General features: G+C 52.2%; 2 protein-coding genes across 3 annotated transcripts; both read right to left on the bottom strand.

Moving 5' to 3' along the window:
* Positions 1 to 19: 19 nt before the first annotated feature.
* Positions 20 to 7440, bottom strand: POLR2C (RNA polymerase II subunit C). 2 transcript variants are annotated; one of them, XM_051801943.1, is made up of 10 exons: positions 7268 to 7440; positions 7019 to 7068; positions 6718 to 6786; positions 6496 to 6548; positions 6254 to 6382; positions 5221 to 5272; positions 4580 to 4748; positions 1180 to 1254; positions 377 to 546; positions 20 to 240 (listed from the first exon to the last, which is right to left on the bottom strand). In XM_051801943.1, the coding sequence occupies exons 1-9, from the start codon at positions 7351 to 7353 to the stop codon at positions 402 to 404; spliced, it is 828 nt and encodes a 275-aa protein (XP_051657903.1). In that variant the 5' UTR covers positions 7354 to 7440; the 3' UTR covers positions 20 to 240; positions 377 to 401. The 2 variants fall into 2 exon arrangements, with proteins under 2 accessions (XP_051657903.1, XP_051657902.1); XM_051801942.1 differs by having other exon boundaries at positions 20 to 546.
* Positions 7441 to 7461: 21 nt separating this feature from the next.
* COQ9 (coenzyme Q9) lies at positions 7462 to 15193 on the bottom strand. Its single transcript, XM_051801940.1, has 9 exons — positions 15087 to 15193; positions 14187 to 14358; positions 13444 to 13579; positions 12948 to 13090; positions 12601 to 12685; positions 11312 to 11416; positions 9317 to 9472; positions 8868 to 8921; positions 7462 to 7555 (listed from the first exon to the last, which is right to left on the bottom strand). The coding sequence occupies exons 1-9, from the start codon at positions 15142 to 15144 to the stop codon at positions 7520 to 7522; spliced, it is 945 nt and encodes a 314-aa protein (XP_051657900.1). The 5' UTR covers positions 15145 to 15193; the 3' UTR covers positions 7462 to 7519.
* Positions 15194 to 15593: the final 400 nt, after the last annotated feature.

A 15593-nucleotide genomic window follows, 5' to 3' on the forward strand; every position in this document is an offset into this window, starting at 1 on the left:
TTCAGGGATGACAGAAAAATGTGGGGGTAAGGCTTTATTCAGCACAGTGAGGAATGGACATGTAAATAAGGTAGGGTTGTGTAACCAAGGTACACGCTTCCCAGTCCCAAACACCACGTGGCCAGAATCCAAAACCAGAACCAAAATGCTCAGATCAGTTGGAGACAAAGCCTGTCCTAGCGAAGATGCTCACTGATTGATTCCTTTCCCGTTTTACCCTACACAACACAATGGCTTTCCCTGGAAAGCAAGGTCAGGGAAGAGGCGTCACCAACTAGCAGAGCTGGGCCAGGAAAGGCAGAGGGAGATGGGGAGGTAAAAGCCTCTCCCCAGATCACGGCCAGGCAGAGGCAAGGACCTGCTCCATCACTCACACCTCAGCACTCTCTTGCAGAGCTATCTCAGTTAATAGTGAGGACGTCGCTCTGAATCTCGTGGCTCAGCTGGGTCTGGAGGTCGCTCAGTTTCTTCTTCAGGCCGGACAGTGCGGACAGAACGATGGTCTCCGGGCGCAGGGAACCACAGGACTCCACATTGTAATAGAACCTGGGGTTACAAATCAAGGGGTTAAGTCATCGTCTGCTCTGCACGCACGTGCAAGCCCAGAGTGCAGGCACAGAGCAGTTCCAACCCATCCCTACCCACCACAGGGAGATCTGCCAGAATTCCAACCATCAGCATCATTTACCTCCCAACCAGGCAACAGCCAGCACTGTCCCTCTACAACTGTCACACCAACACTCACAACTTTATGGGCTACAAGACCATTTCTGGGATTGATTTCTGTTCAGCACCACGACCTGAGAGCCAGCAATGAGCCCCGTGCCAGGGAGTAAGGCTGGCTGAGCCACTTCTGCAGTGCAAATAACACCAGCAATCAGAGCACAACACACACACAGGTGAATAAATGCCCTAAGCCACCTTCCCCCACAGGCCTCACACTTCACTGAGTGTGCACCACCCTACCTGGCAACATGAACTCAGGGGAGCTATTATCTCCCAGAGGAAAAAACCTGCCAGATCTGGGCATATCACCAGGTGACTCCAATTCTGCTCTGCTTTTCAGCTCCCTGGGCTGGCAACTTCAGCACAGAGTAGACACTCTTCTATTAATAAGAGCAGATGAGATGCACCCAACCAGTGCCCCCACTCTCCAGCTGTGGCAGTGCATCTCCCTACCTCTCTGGCTTCCCATTGGGGTCATAGGGAGCCTGAGCATCCTCGTCGTCGATCTCCGAGTACTCACTCTTGGGCCTGGAATCAGAGAGCAGAGAGGTCAGCACAGAGCCCCTGCTCTGGCCTGGCCCCATAGAGCCCAGGCACTCAGTTTGGCCCCAGAGAATGGCAAGGGGCTCATGCCCAGCACACAACAGGATGCTCAGCACACATCAAGTCCCAGAAAAATGCTCAGTCCCACATTGTCCTTCCTGGCTCCTCATTAATGCCACAGAGTCATCCAGCAGTGCTGGAGGAGGGGGATCAGCCCTGCTCTGCCCAAACACAGCAAGCCCAGTGCAGGTGCTCACAGTGAAGGGATGTCAATGCCTCAAGGGACTGTCTATGGAGCCTGGATGCTTTTACAGAGTAATGGACCTTGTGTTATCTTTTCTTTCCCCTTTCCACTAGGCCAGGAAAGCACCAGAGCACCCCAGAGCTCTGGCTTTGACCCAGCAGGAAAGAACCTCCTGTACCTCAAACACCATCTGCATCAGTGAGCTCCATCCTGATGTCCTGCACCTCCACTCCTCTACTAAAATCACTGCAATACCCATGCATCAGTTAGTCAAACACATCTTTCTACCCACTGCACCCCTTGGTTTATAGAGCACCATATCAGAGAGACCCTGTGGGAGTACTTAATCTGTGTAAGAAAACCCAAAGCCTTGAGCTGTCTGAAAAGCCAGCACAGAAAATCCCGTGCCCACCAAGGTCTCCTGCTGGCCTTCCTCTGCCCCAGCAATGCCCAGAAATGCTGATCCCAGCACCCTGTCATCAGCTGCCTGAAATAAAACTGCATTTCTCAAACAAACCCTGTACAAACCACTGAGAGAGATAAAAGTGTTAATGGAGCTGGGACTTCTCACGACTTGCAGAACCACTCATGACTGAAACAGAGCAGAGGTTTCCACCACCAAGGCAGCTGTTTGGAAAGTCCAGCTGCATGCCAGTGCTCTGCCAACAGCCTCAAAAAGCAATTAGCATGAAAAACTAAACCAAAAATCCTAGCTAGCCTTGGACAGCAGAAGCCTTTGGCTCTGTATTGTCTTCACAGCAAGGTCAGATGAACTTGGAAAGACAGATGTATCATCATGGAACTGGCAGCTACAGCGTCAACCTTCCTTTCATATTTTTCCAACTTTTACATCTATTTTGTCAAGAACTCCTCAGAAACTGTTGTATACCACACCAGATTCCTAAAGATGCAGCTCACCCTGCCACCAAACAAAAGAACCTCCACTAGCAGCTGCCTTGGGCCACCCAGCCAGGGAAGCACCACATTGCCGAGGTGCACGAGGTACATGTGCTCAGCTGGGGCTGTTCTCCCTGACACCAACATTTCCCAAAGGCCACGCTCTCCAAAAGTCACACTGTGACATTCCCCACCTGAAAAGGCAGCAAAGCCAATGATACCTCAGCCTGCCTGGCACCCCACTGTCCCACTCAAAGCAGCATTCCAAATCTGTCACTTCATCAGTGTCACAGACTTACGATCCAGCACTGCAGAAATTAAACCAAGGAATTTTTACGGCACCAAAATGAAGCTTAAAACTATTTCAAATCCCCATTTGAAATTCCATATCCATTCTTGTTTCTCAAGCATCCGATCTATCACTCAGACAGTCAACTAAATTTTGGGGCAATTTATCTGCCATAAATCATTTGGAAACTTCAAAACTGTCCAGTTCCATCCCCCAAACTGCTGGTGACAAAGGACAGGCCGGCACATCAACTCTTGAGACATGCTCCTGACCACAAGACTGTCAAGCAGCACCCTCAGTTGTGGTCAACCAGCCTCTCACAGACCTTCCCCCTGACAGCCTGGTCTGCAGCTGGCAGTTCCCCCACGTGCAGCTTCAGTCCATGCACACAGATCATCAAGGCTGAGGAAAATGCCCATTTCCAGAATTCCAGCATTACCTGCCAGCCTGGTTCTTACTGCACTGCCCTGACGAGGTGCTGAAGGAGCCAAACGCCTGGCACGTCCCATTCCACCCAGACTGACTGATCTGGGCCCACAGAGCCCATCAAAGCCAAGCGGGGTTCGCTCCTTCCACCCATAAAACAGGGCTGGGATGGCTGTGGGCAGGCTGTTAGGGATTCACCTGCAACTCCACCCTTGGTGACAAAAGGCTTCTCAGGCCTCCCAAGTGCAAACTGAGCAGCACAGGATCTCCCTGACAGGTCTAGAGCAGAAAGCCACTGGCAATAGGCTGAGGTGTGAAATCAGGGCTGAACTGCACTTCTGGGAAGCTTGTTCAGGGACAGCTAATTTATCAAGGGACGGTGTAAGGCCACGTCCTGTGATGGGTTCGAACACCAGGCTCAAAACAGAGAGTGAGGAGGTACAGCAGCCCCACTACCTGCCTGCTACTGCTTGCAGCCATCTGCAGAGTCAAATGTGGCAGCACAGGGTCTGGCAGTCAGAGGAGAACCCACCGAGCCCCTTCTGCTGCTCAGCCTCCCCTCCAGCTGCAGCTCTGCTCAGGGTTTATTCCCCCTTGCTCAACCCCAGCTTCTGCCATCCCTGTGCCAAATTCTGCTCCTGTACCGAGGTCTTCCTGACCTTGGGCTGCTGCCCTGCTCTTGTGGCAGCATATCCACCACCCCCTCTAGTCCCCACTCTCAGCCTGCCTTGGCTAAAGCACCAGGTTCCTCAGCACTGCTGGCTCCAGCATGCTCAACAACAGGATATCTGCTAGGTGGTCACTGGGATGCAGAGCCAGGAGCAGCTCAGGTACCTACTCATGGAAAAGGGATGCTAGATAAAGTGCTCACCCAGGGCAGCAGTTTTCCAAAAGCCAAATCATGTCACTTTTAGATGAGAAGCAGCATGCTACTGGTGCAGAATGGTATGTCAGAGGAGAGGAAAGGGAAAAACCCTGCTTCTAGGTCTCAGGCTCCAGAAGTGAGGAGATGTATGGGTGGAATCAGAGCCATACTGGGCTTCCTCATACAAACAGGGCTGCAAAATCTGTATTGCAACCCAACCTGCCACTCTTTGCTCTCACAGTGACCTCTTCCACTTCATATGGATCTGTTCCTTCTTCAGACTTTACCCTGACCTACACACCACTTGCACAAGGGAGAAAAAAAATGAGCAACAAGCATTGGAAAAGAGCACCAAAGGCAGTCAAATCAGCAATGATGGTACACAAGAGAGAACAAGAGGTGACCACAAACCAGTCCACCTTGTATGCAGCTGAAAACAAGCAACTGGCCAATGCAGGAGCAGAGTCTGTGCAAGAAGAAGTGATACACCCACCATCGCTTACTGACCCAAATCATCCCCAGGACCGAAATGTAAGTTGTTGCCTGCTGGAAAAAACCTTTTCCAGTGCCTCCAGACAGTGGGACGTACCACTCCTCTGGTTTGGGGTACACCGTGTGCCTCAGCGCGTTGTCTGGGTCGTACTCGAAGGCCACACCCGCCGTGGGGTTCCACTTGGCGTGCTCCTTCCCAAAGCCCTTCTTGGCGTAGGCTCGCAGCCGGAGCTCCTGCCCCTTCCGCAGCTTCACGATGAGGATGTCTGCCAAAGCACACACCCATCAGCCTGAGAAGGCTGCAGGGGGGAAAGCAGTCTGCAGGATCACGCCACGGCAAAGGCAGGGATTTTTGGCGCCCAGGAAGATGTCGCCAGTATCCAGGGTTTGCTTGGATTCTTAGAGGGGCTGTGTCCCCAGAGTAGGTAAGGAAAAAGGAGCTGCACAGGCCCCCAGGGAACAGTGGAAAGCAAACCATTTCACCTTTTTGCTGTCTCTGAGCTCTCACAAGGAGACAGAAGCACCCCCTGACAGAAGACTTTAGTTCTGGGGACAAGCTGAAAGTGCCATTAAGACAAAATGCTACCCCACTGACACAGTGATGCCAGTGGCTCTGAAGTGTCAGATTTACAGCTGCCTTATGGTTACACAGCTAGTAAATGAAAAATGAGTTCAAAGCACCCCCCAAAAAAGTTCATTTCCTCCTCCAGCTCTTATTCCCAGTGACCTGCCACTCACCATCCTGCTCCACGTAGTCATTGGGGTCGTTGTCTCTGCTCCGAGACGTCACCTGCAGCAGCAGAACGAAAGCAAGCAAACTAATGACAAAATCAGCTTTTTTCTCTACATCAAATACCAGTTGTCTACAAAAGTTAGAGGTGGTGGAGAACCCCTCTAGAGTGACTTACAGCAACAAACCCAGCCCACCCCATTTAATGGAATTTGGGGCAATTCAGGTATGTGAGGTCCCCCCAATGGCCTGCTCATCTCCTGAGCTGTTCTCTCCACAGGATGGAGTGCATTCCAGCCCAGCCCAGCCCACTTGCTTTGTTCCTGAAGTCACTCCCACAACTGCTGTAGGTGACACAGAGCACTCACAGCACCTCAGCCAAACCAAGTAAGAGACAGTGGGCTCCAGCTGGGCTTTAACCAGGCAGACACTGTCACCAGGCAGTAGGAGCAGCCCCAGGTTATGGTGACATCCAGATGTGGCCTCAACAGTGTATAAAATCATTTTCTGCAAGTCCCTTTGCATCTGTCCCACCAATCCTCCACAAGGTGACTGTGCAGGAGCTGTTTGGCAGCAGCGCTCTGGCCAGGGCTCCTCACACCTTGCCGAGCTGGGAGCCAAGAACCAGCAAAACAGAGGTCTCAGGTTGCTGCCAAGGGGCTGACCTTGTCCAAGCCCTGGCAGCACACGGGCAGAAGGCAGTGGCACAGCAGCAGGACACAGGCACACACACACTTGGGGTGTTCAAGGTGAGATGAAGAGGCAACACTAAAGCCTCTCAAGAGTTTGGGATGAGGGGTGCAGGATGAGGCCATACTGCTTTGGACGCCATCAAACAGCAAGGACAACACCGCAAAGACGAGGAGGGCACTGGTACTGCTTCTGCAGGTATTCCTGCTTTGCTCTCCCTCTGCGGATCAGGTGGAGCTTTAGGCAACGTGAAACGTGCTCAAAGGGCATTGCTTTGTCCACATTCCACGTGTTTGCTACCCTGGCCACAGCCGGGATGTAGAGAGGGACAAGCAGAGGAGTGGCACTGACCGGAATGACCCGGGGGTTGTTGGAGATGAGGTCGCGGGACGTGACGTGACGGGTCTGGTCCTCGTTGCAGCGAACGTCCAGGGTGAACTCCACGGAGCACTCGGGGCAGAACTCGTCACATGTACAGTCCTGGGACACACACACAGATTGAGACCTTTGTGCAAAAAACTGCCAGTGCTTCCCATGGGATCAGACACCCACCACCACCAAGACAAGCCCCCACGACACTTCGCTTGACTCACTCTGGAATATTGCATCTTATCCACAATGTCATCGCTGGTGAGAGGGATGAGGCCTGTGGGAAGAAGGAAATCAGGGGATCTCTGAGTGAAGCCACAAGAGCTCCTGACTTTCCTGTCAAGACAGGTGGAGGAACAGCAGTTTCCTGACAAAGGTGTTTCAGCATCTTTGGACTGATTTCACCCACAACCCACTCTCATCTGCCCCCCACGCCCAGCACTCACCCAGCCTGTGTGCAATGAACTCATCGTGGAGCACAGAGGAGTTGGCATCTATCTGGACCCAGTCGATGGCTGCAGGGAGGAGAAAGCCACAGAGAAACACTGACATGAGGAAAAGTAAAACGGTTTGTGAGGGCATAGGAAACATTACAGAGACACACTGAGACAGCACACACAGCGCACGGGACTGGCTGAACACGGCTAAGGAGAGCTGAAAGCAGACAGGAGGTGCGGGAGAACACGGAGGGGAAGCGATGGGAGCCACCGGGAGAGTAGCCCGGGGGACCGTGACCACGGGCCGTACCTATGGTGGGGACTTCAGCGATGAACACTCTTCGAATGGAATTTGCCACCCTGAGGGAGGGAAACGCCCGTGTTTAGGTACGAGGGGGCGTGGAGCAGTGGACCGGGGCCGCTGCGGGGCTTGGCCTCGGACACACCGCCCGGCCGCACCGCGATCCCCCTGGGGAGGCCGGGCCTGTGGGGCCGCCCCCGGGAGCTCCCGCGGCCGCTTCACCACCGGGCCCGCCCGCCCGCCCGGCCCGGTGCTCACGCCAGGTCCGTGTTCTCGATGATGAACTTGACGTTCTCGTCCGTCAGCTCGGTGATGCGCACGGTGGGCTGGTTGGCGTACGGCATGGCCGCCCGGTCCCGGCCCCGATCCCCGTCCCGATCCCGCTCCCGCCCGGTCCGTCCCCGCCCCGCTCCCCCCCCCGGCCCCGGTGCTCCCGCAAAAAGAGTCCGTGCAAGACAGAGTACGACTTTATTGGTGCCGGGGAAAGGGCCGCTCGCCGCCGCTCCCGCCTCACCGGCGCTGGTTCAGCCCCGCCAGGTTCCTGATCTGCGGGCACAGCGAGAGCGGGTTTAGTGCCGGTGTCCCGGAGCAGCTGCCGTGTGCTGGGAGCTGAGCTGTGGGGGCGAGGGCCAGGGGCCGGGAGGCGGTGAAGGATGTCCCTGGATCCCCCTACAGCCACCCCTCTGAACGGTACCTGCTCTCCAAGTTTCAGCTTGGCTTTGTTCCTGTGGCCACACAGACCCTGACAGTGAATTTAAGCTTTCGGGGCCTTCAGCTCTCCCGTCCATTTTGCAGAGACCTGGAGAGCTCAGGACACCTGTACAGTGACACACTGGGGACACCTGCACAGCACCCCTGGACATGGGAGGGTCAGATTTTTTTTCCCCCCTAATAGTTATGTGTTGGGATGATTCTGTTCTAAAACACCTGGCTACAACCCACCCCCTTCAGAAGTTCCTCCCGTTTATCTGTGCAGTGGAATCTACTGCAGGGACAGACCAAAGAGCACAAACAGAGCACAGGGATTTTTTTAGTGAAGGTCCCTTCTGGATTTATGCAGATGTGAAAAGATGAGAGAGGCTGAGAGACACTAAATTCCACCGTAACTGCAGGGGGAAGGAGGTGGGAGAGAATCTTGAGAACTTCTTCATCAGTAAAAACTATTTCTAATTTATGTTCCAGCCTGTTTGTCTTGTCTTGATACAAGGAAAATGTATTTCTGATAGTAAGGAAATCACTTTGTTGCTAAATGCAATGGCAGTTGTCCAAAAATAGAACCACAGCAAGGCCCTGAAGCCCTTGAAAAGTCACTCCTGGGTACAGAAGGGGCTGTTTTGTATCCCAGAGGAAGCACAGCTCCCTCTGCATGGACACAAAGCAGTCCAGGACATTACCAAGAAGTGAATGAATTCTTGGAAGGACACTGAGGTCAACTGAAACAGCTTGAGGAAGTCACCCTGCTCTGGCTCAGGGACAGGAGCCACCTCCCAAGTGTCCATGGGGGCATGAACCCTCCGTTACAATCTCCAGCACAGGGCCTGGCAGAGGGAGAGATCTTGTGACAAGCAACGGAGAACAGTTGTATTTATTCTGATCACCTGTCTCTCATCCCTAAAGCTCACCCTGCAGCTTCAGACTTAATTTCTTTCTGCTCTATTGCAAGTTCTTTCACCACAAAACCGTGAACTAACTCCCAAACTACCCTGGAAATCATCCTTAAACATATCTAAGTTATGAAAGACAATTCTTTTTCATGTTGTCCCCTAGATTTGGGAGGAAAAACCATGCTGGCATTCAGCTTGGAAGGGGACAGGAGCAATTTTGGTCTCAGAGCCCTGCTGGTTTCAGCATTACTTACAGTAACTGCAGCTCCCATCAGGCCCTGGACAACAGCTTCTCCAGTGGATTGTACCTGGGAGACACAGGGAGAACAGGGCCTTTTGCTTTCTTCTGCAGTTGCACTTGTGGCCCCCAAACACAGAGATGTAGTGCACAACAAGCATCTGTTTGCTACAGAAAGGTGCTGACAGCACTGCAGACAAATGACAGACAGAGGTAAGACACATGGAAGAGGTTTCCTGGGCTGTCTCCCAACCACTGGGCCAGTCTGACACACGGGGCACCTACATGTCCTTCTACTAGAAAACACATAAGCTTTTATTCATGTTGAACCAACAGCAACCACCTGCCAGCACAAGGGGCTCTCTCAGCAGCTATGGGATCTGCCTGATGGAAAAGCCAGGTCTGCCTGCACACACCCCTGGGGAGCAGGGGGATGCTGCACGTGTGCCTTGCCCCTCACGTTACCTGGCTGGCTGTATTGCTCATGTTCATGGCGTCGGCCACTCTGTTCTCCAGGAAGCGCCAGGTGTCCTCGAAGTCAGGGGACGAGTCCTGCAGCATCACCAGCTCAGTGGTGTTGTAGATGCCAGTGAGCACAGCCCGACGGGTGTACCAGTTAAACTGCAAGGGCAGGAGAGGAGAGAGACAAAGGTGTGGCCTGAATGCAGATCAAGAGAATGGCAAAGGAAAATCACACACTGACAGCACATTCCTTCCCCCCTTAAAATGTGTCCCTGTCAGAACAGCTGCTCCAGTGGCACTGGACAGGGATCACATGGATAGTGCCTAAAATTGCTGAGCAACCCCCCCCCACCTGCTTCTGGCTGCAAGCAGGCACCTGCAGCAAGCAGCAAGTCCTCCTTGCCCAGCCTGTGTGCACCGTGTAACAGTTCACCTTTGCTTTACAGGCTGCCAGGCAATGCAATGCTCCAACTCAGACCTGATCAGCCACATTCATACATAACTTGGGCTGCAGCTCACACCAGAGACAACCATGAAGAAAGGGAAAAAACAGAGGACAGAACTGTGCAGGACATCACACCTTTTCCAAGTCCTGTCCCTGAAATACCAGTGCTGCCTGCTGAGTCACAAAATGCATCAGCACAGTGCTGGCAGCAGTGCTGTAGGTGCGTTACACCAACGGGTTACACAGTGCAAAGGTGCACAAAATAACTCAAACTCCTCATAGTTTCCAGTGGCACCTGAGGCAGATGAAATAAACAAAAGTTTTTTAAAGCATGTCTTCAATTCCATTTGCTGCTGTTGCGCAGGAAAAAATTCTGGTTGTTCCATTCATGATAACAAAGCAACAGAAAAATGAAAACACGGGCCTTGATTTTAAAAACAACAGCTGAGTGGAAAGCTCCACTGCTGGCACCACAACCTGCAAGCTATAACAAGGGGAGAAACATGGGGCATGTTGCCACTTGCAGCTGGATCAGGTGCCTGAGACCAAACTCTTTCTATTGATTCTTCTCCTGCTCCAAAAAAACCCACCTGAGGGGGTCTCTGAGGCATGGGCACACTCTGCCTAGCTCCTGGCACTGGGAAGAAGGATCCACTGCAAGCGACTTTAAACCCCTTTACTGGGAAAGAGGGAGCGGGTTCAGCATCACAGCTTCCCCAGAAAACTCATGTAACCAGTCAGAAGGTGCAAACAAAACACAAACTTTAGAACCTCTCCTAATCCCTGCGTCAGTGGGGACACTTTAGGAACAGTTCAGTGCAGACACTGGCTCCAACATGTCAATTTGACTTTCATAACCCAGAAGGGACTTTCAGTTCCTGAAGCAATCATGTTCTTTCAGTTCTCTTCTGGTTCATTCCTTTAATTTTTCTGTCGTCTTATTTATTTTTCACTGCAGTAGGTTCTCTTTTATACCCAGATAAAAGAAGCTTATTAAAGTAGTTTGTTAAAATGGCTCATTTAGCTTTTTCCATCTCTTCATGCATCTATAAGAATTAAAGTAATTTATTAATTGCTTTAATTAAGGTTATAATTTTCTTTTATTTCCTGCCAGAAAGATGAAAGCTTTAATAAGCTACTGGTATTTTTAGGTAGGTTCTTTAAAGGTTTTCAAGTCAAGCCTGTAAATGCTACTGCTGGTGGAAGAGAGCTGTTTGACAGAGACACTGCTCGCTCACTGAATACTGGATCAGCTTCTTAGTCTCAGAATCCCAACAATCTGTGCCTTCAAAAATGAAAAAGAAGAGCACTTAAGAGCATAGGAAAGTAGGTCCTTTTAATTTGCACTAATCCCATTGGCGCTAATTTGCATTTAGTCTCTTTAGAAATTAGACTGTAGTTTATAAAGAACCTTGGGTGCTTCTGAAATGTCTTCCCCGTTGAACAAACACAGCCTTTCCAGAGGGATGTGGCCCCAGGCCTACTTGAACCCGTCATTTTTGCTGAAGTGCTGAGGGGTAGAACCAGCCTGTCTGCAAAGCACAAAGACTTACATCTGTGGACTGGTCCCCAGCATAATGCCAGATATCATCGATCATGCTGGTGAGGAGGCTGAGGCCGGAGGGGATGTTACGTGGGAGCAACAGGACGCTGAGGGCCTGAGAAGGAAACACACAGACGGGAGAGTCCAAGAGAGAAGGATGTAATATTAAAGCAGACCGACAGCGCTCTGCTCTGTTATCTTTTCCCTGTTGCTGTTGCCTTGCCTCCAGGTCCCAGTGACAAGTCCTCCCAGCTCTCTGCAGCCAGCACCAGGCTTTCCAAGCGGCGGGATGTGCAGGGAACACAGAGTGTGGCAGGTGAGCTCAGGCCTAGGCCCGTGCTGGAGCCCAAAGCTCCCTGCTCAGCTCAAACACCACTGTGTTGTCTCTCCTGAGCTGCCTCTCCAGTATGGAAACGGCACAGGCTGAGCTGACTCACCCTGTGCCCCTGTGGGCAGGGAGTCACCTCTCTCATTTCTCCGAATTTGACTTTGAACTCAGAGCAGCAACCCAGGGCACAACAGCGCCAGCCATAATGGCCCTGCTGGGATCCTGCAGCCTTTGAACGTAATCACACGATGCCAGGAGAGTCACAAACCACCCACGTTCCTTCACAAGGCAAGTTATGCTAATCTGGAAGAAGAACATGAAATTTGTGCCCTCTCTCTTTGCATGGAGTGCTGGATTCAGCTGCCCAGAGGCCAGCAGTGGTTCTGGACAGAGGCTGACCTTGCAGCAATCTTTGCAGCCCAAGGTTGGGAACTCTTTTCTTGTTACTGCGGCCACAATTCAATTCCCTTCCAACCCTGGCAAGAATGGCTTGAGAGTTAAATCTGAATTTTGAAGCATGGAGCCCTCTCAGATCACAGCCCTACCCTCAGGCTGCCCAGGGTTTGTCAGCCACACACCAGAAGGGCAGTTTCTGCAGCAAAGCACTTCTGCATTTCCAGGTGTCAGGTGATACTGGTGCATCCAGAACAACCCTGCATGGAGCCTGACTTGCAGTGACACTGCAAGTAGGACTGAGCAGAGACACAGGTTATCCCCTGGGGATGCCAGATGGGTGGAGTGAACAACAGAGAGCTTTGCCTTTCCAGAACTGCAAGGAACAGTTGTTCTAAGGTCACCTTTAACTGCCTCCTTCCAAAGCTGATCTCCTCTTGAAGGCTACAAATAATTTGAAACCAGCAAGGGTTTAATTTACAACCTTGAACTAATCTGGTGGAGAGACTATGTTGAAAGACACAGGGTGTTTAAAATACATACACAAAAAAGAGATAATCTTGATATTACTTTTATACCTGGGGCCATTTCTCAATATATGGAATCAGCATCCTCAATCTGGCTTCCACAGCATCTCTCAGGAATTCATCTGTAGGCTTCTTCCTGGATAAGGAAAAAAAAATTAAGAAGAGCCCAGTTAAACTCAATTCTGATCTTGAAAGATCAATCTCCATGTGCCTCAGCAATAAATAAGCAAAGTATTATATATCCTTCATACCTTTGGTCCCACTCTGTATCTGGGAACATGGTTTTATTTGGGTAAATCATACTTTTAACTTAAAGTATCTGTGTCCCAGGTGGCCTGTCTGTCTACCCAGTTCCCAAAATCTGCCAAGGAAGATGTTTGCTCATACCCAATACTCACTCTGCTTCACCCAGCTGCACTAGTTTTTGCTCCTTCTCCAGCAGCTCAGACAGCTTGGCATTGCACTCAGACACAAAGTGGAGGATCAGTTCACTGCCATCACTGTGAAACATCCCTGCAGCAGCAACAGAGAGGCCCAGGGTCTGTAGGAAGAAGGGAGAAGCACAGAGCAGGTCACACACTGCTAGGCAGGATCCAGCTAGGAAAAATGTTGTATTTATTTTGTGAAAGACTTTATACGAATTTAAAGAAAGTGATGCTGCATTAACAAGAACTTCCTGTATGTGTTTTCCTCTCTTCAGGATCACTACATCATGCCTTAGTCTAACTCTGAAGAGGTTGTCCTGTAGCAGCTGGGACACATTCCTGCCCGGTAGCATTTGCTGACTAGGGTGCATCGCCCAAGAGTATGTGGGGGAAGCATGCAGGCCTGGCTGTCTTTGCACTTCAGCCCCATCCAGTTTTCAACTGGTTTGTTGCTTCTCTCCCCACATACCTTGGCTCCCTCTGCAATGGCCTCTGCAGTCCAGCCATGTTCAGGCACGAACTCCAGCGCCGCTGTGAGGATTCGACGCTGCAGCTGCTCCTCGCTCTCATAGTCCTCAGACTCCTGGCCGCCCTGGCCAGTGTAACTATGAGAAGGTATTGTTACAGTGAGGGGAACGTCACCACCAAACACCAGCACCCTGGACTCTGCCACTCACTCGCTGCCACCGCTGCCTGCAAGCACATTTTGGGACCTGCTCGTTATAAATCTGGCCTCCTCCTGTAAAATCCTTCCCTTTCCAGAAAAATGATTCTTAATGAACTTTTGCTCTGAGAGAAAACTAAGGGAGGGCTCAATGTGGGTGCCTACATGGAGACCAATCAGCTCCAGAATCCCCCTCCTTTACAGAAAAGCTACACTACAGGTTTTTCCAATGTGGGCTTTATAGTTATAGGCATATGGACAACATGTTGTCCATATTTTGTTTAGATTTACACAAAAATCCAGACATAAAGACTTGCGCTTTGCAGACGAGAGAAGTTCCCTCTTAGAAGCAAATCCCATCGTGTCTCCACGGAGGACAGTGGAATTTGCACTGTCACAGCAAACCAGCAAACCAGCTGCTGCAGTCTGAGGCTCCTTAACTCTGGATCTCCAGAATTGTCTTCAAGTTTCAGATGTGAGTTTCAGGAAAGCAAAGCCCTGCAATCCCACTGTCGGCAGGGCTGTGCTGGGAAGAGCTGCTGAGTTACCTGGGGCGAGGGCCCTGAGGTTCCTGTTCGGGCTGGTGACCAGCTGGATGTGTGTCAAACTGCTGCTGAGAGGAAGGTGTGAAAGGTTCCTTCTTGTGCTCATCGGAGACTCTCCTCAGCACGGCCGAGGCCTGGAGAGCTCGGACTGGTGGGTAGTGCTGGCACCTGACCACTGAAAGGGAAACCAGGAGAGTCAGTGTCTCCTTCCAACACGAGGAAGCACAGAAAATTAAGGTGCAGAAGAGAGTTATGGTGAACACGGTTGAAAAGAACCACGGTTCAGGGTGTGTTTTTTTACACTTCTGAGAAGTGCTGCTGTCAGCTGAGCTCACATTCACTTGAAAAAAATAAAGGAAAAATGTTTTGCGAGGGGAAGAACAGTGAGAATGGCATGTATCGCAAAGAGCTTCTGAATCTCGGACTGGAAACCAGGCACCAAAATGTGCCCTCTCCCCTTTTGGGTCCTGTTTGAGCTGTTCAAAGGAAGGAACAGGCAAGTCACCCTCAGGAGCATGAGCAGCCCTAATACACAACTGCTGACACTGTGCAGGGTTCTCATGTGACTCAAAGGCACGCTGGAGGAGCTTTTAATTTCACTGCTGCGACGTTTAGCTTTTTTTTTTTTTTTAATAAAAAATGTGGCGGCCCACACTCCTAAAGAAAACCACCACCACCACAAGCCCCCTACTTCAAACCCACCCGCTCAGACCCCGCCGCCAGCACCGCTTCCCTCACAGCCCTCCTGCCCTTCACCTCACCTTGCCCCGCCCCGCCCCGCCCCGGGGCACGGGCACGAGCACGGGGGCGCGCGCGGGCACGGGAGCGCGCACCCCCACCACCGCCTTCCCCCCTCACCACCGCCCCCGCTCCCGGCCCGGGCGCGCCCCCCCCGCCCCTCACCCGCGCGGCCCCGCCACAGCCGCCAGCCCGCGCGCCGCGCCGCGCCCGCCGCCGCCATCTTGGGAGCGGGCAGGGCGCGATGACGTCACGGTGACGGCGTCAGGCCGGGACGGGCGAGCGGCGCCGAGGGGGCGAAGCGGGGCCAGGTGAGCGCGGAGGGGAGCGGGGGCTCTGGTCACCCTGAGGGTCTGTCCGGAGGGCTTGCCGGAGGGGTGTGGGTGTCTTTATGTGTGTATATATGTATATAATTCCTTCACGAAATTCCATCACGTATCCTGTTCCTGCTCCCTCTAAACCGTCCCCGCTCGGTGACCGAGAGGTTTATTCCGCCCCGTTCTGCATGTGTTTAAAACGCGCACGTGCTGTGGGGCCCGCAGCTCTGGGCCGCGTTCTGGCCCTTGGCAGCCGGAGCGTTCCCGGCCGCTGGAAGCTCGAATATTCCCGGCCGCTGGAAGCTCGAATATTCCCGGCCGCTGAAAGCTCGAATATTCCCGGCCGCTGGAAGCT

The sequence above is a fragment of the Manacus candei genome, unplaced genomic scaffold (assembly GCF_025592945.1).
Source record: "Manacus candei isolate 608988 ecotype Guabito, Panama unplaced genomic scaffold, ASM2559294v1 h1tg000053l, whole genome shotgun sequence".
Lineage (NCBI taxonomy): Eukaryota > Metazoa > Chordata > Aves > Passeriformes > Pipridae > Manacus > Manacus candei.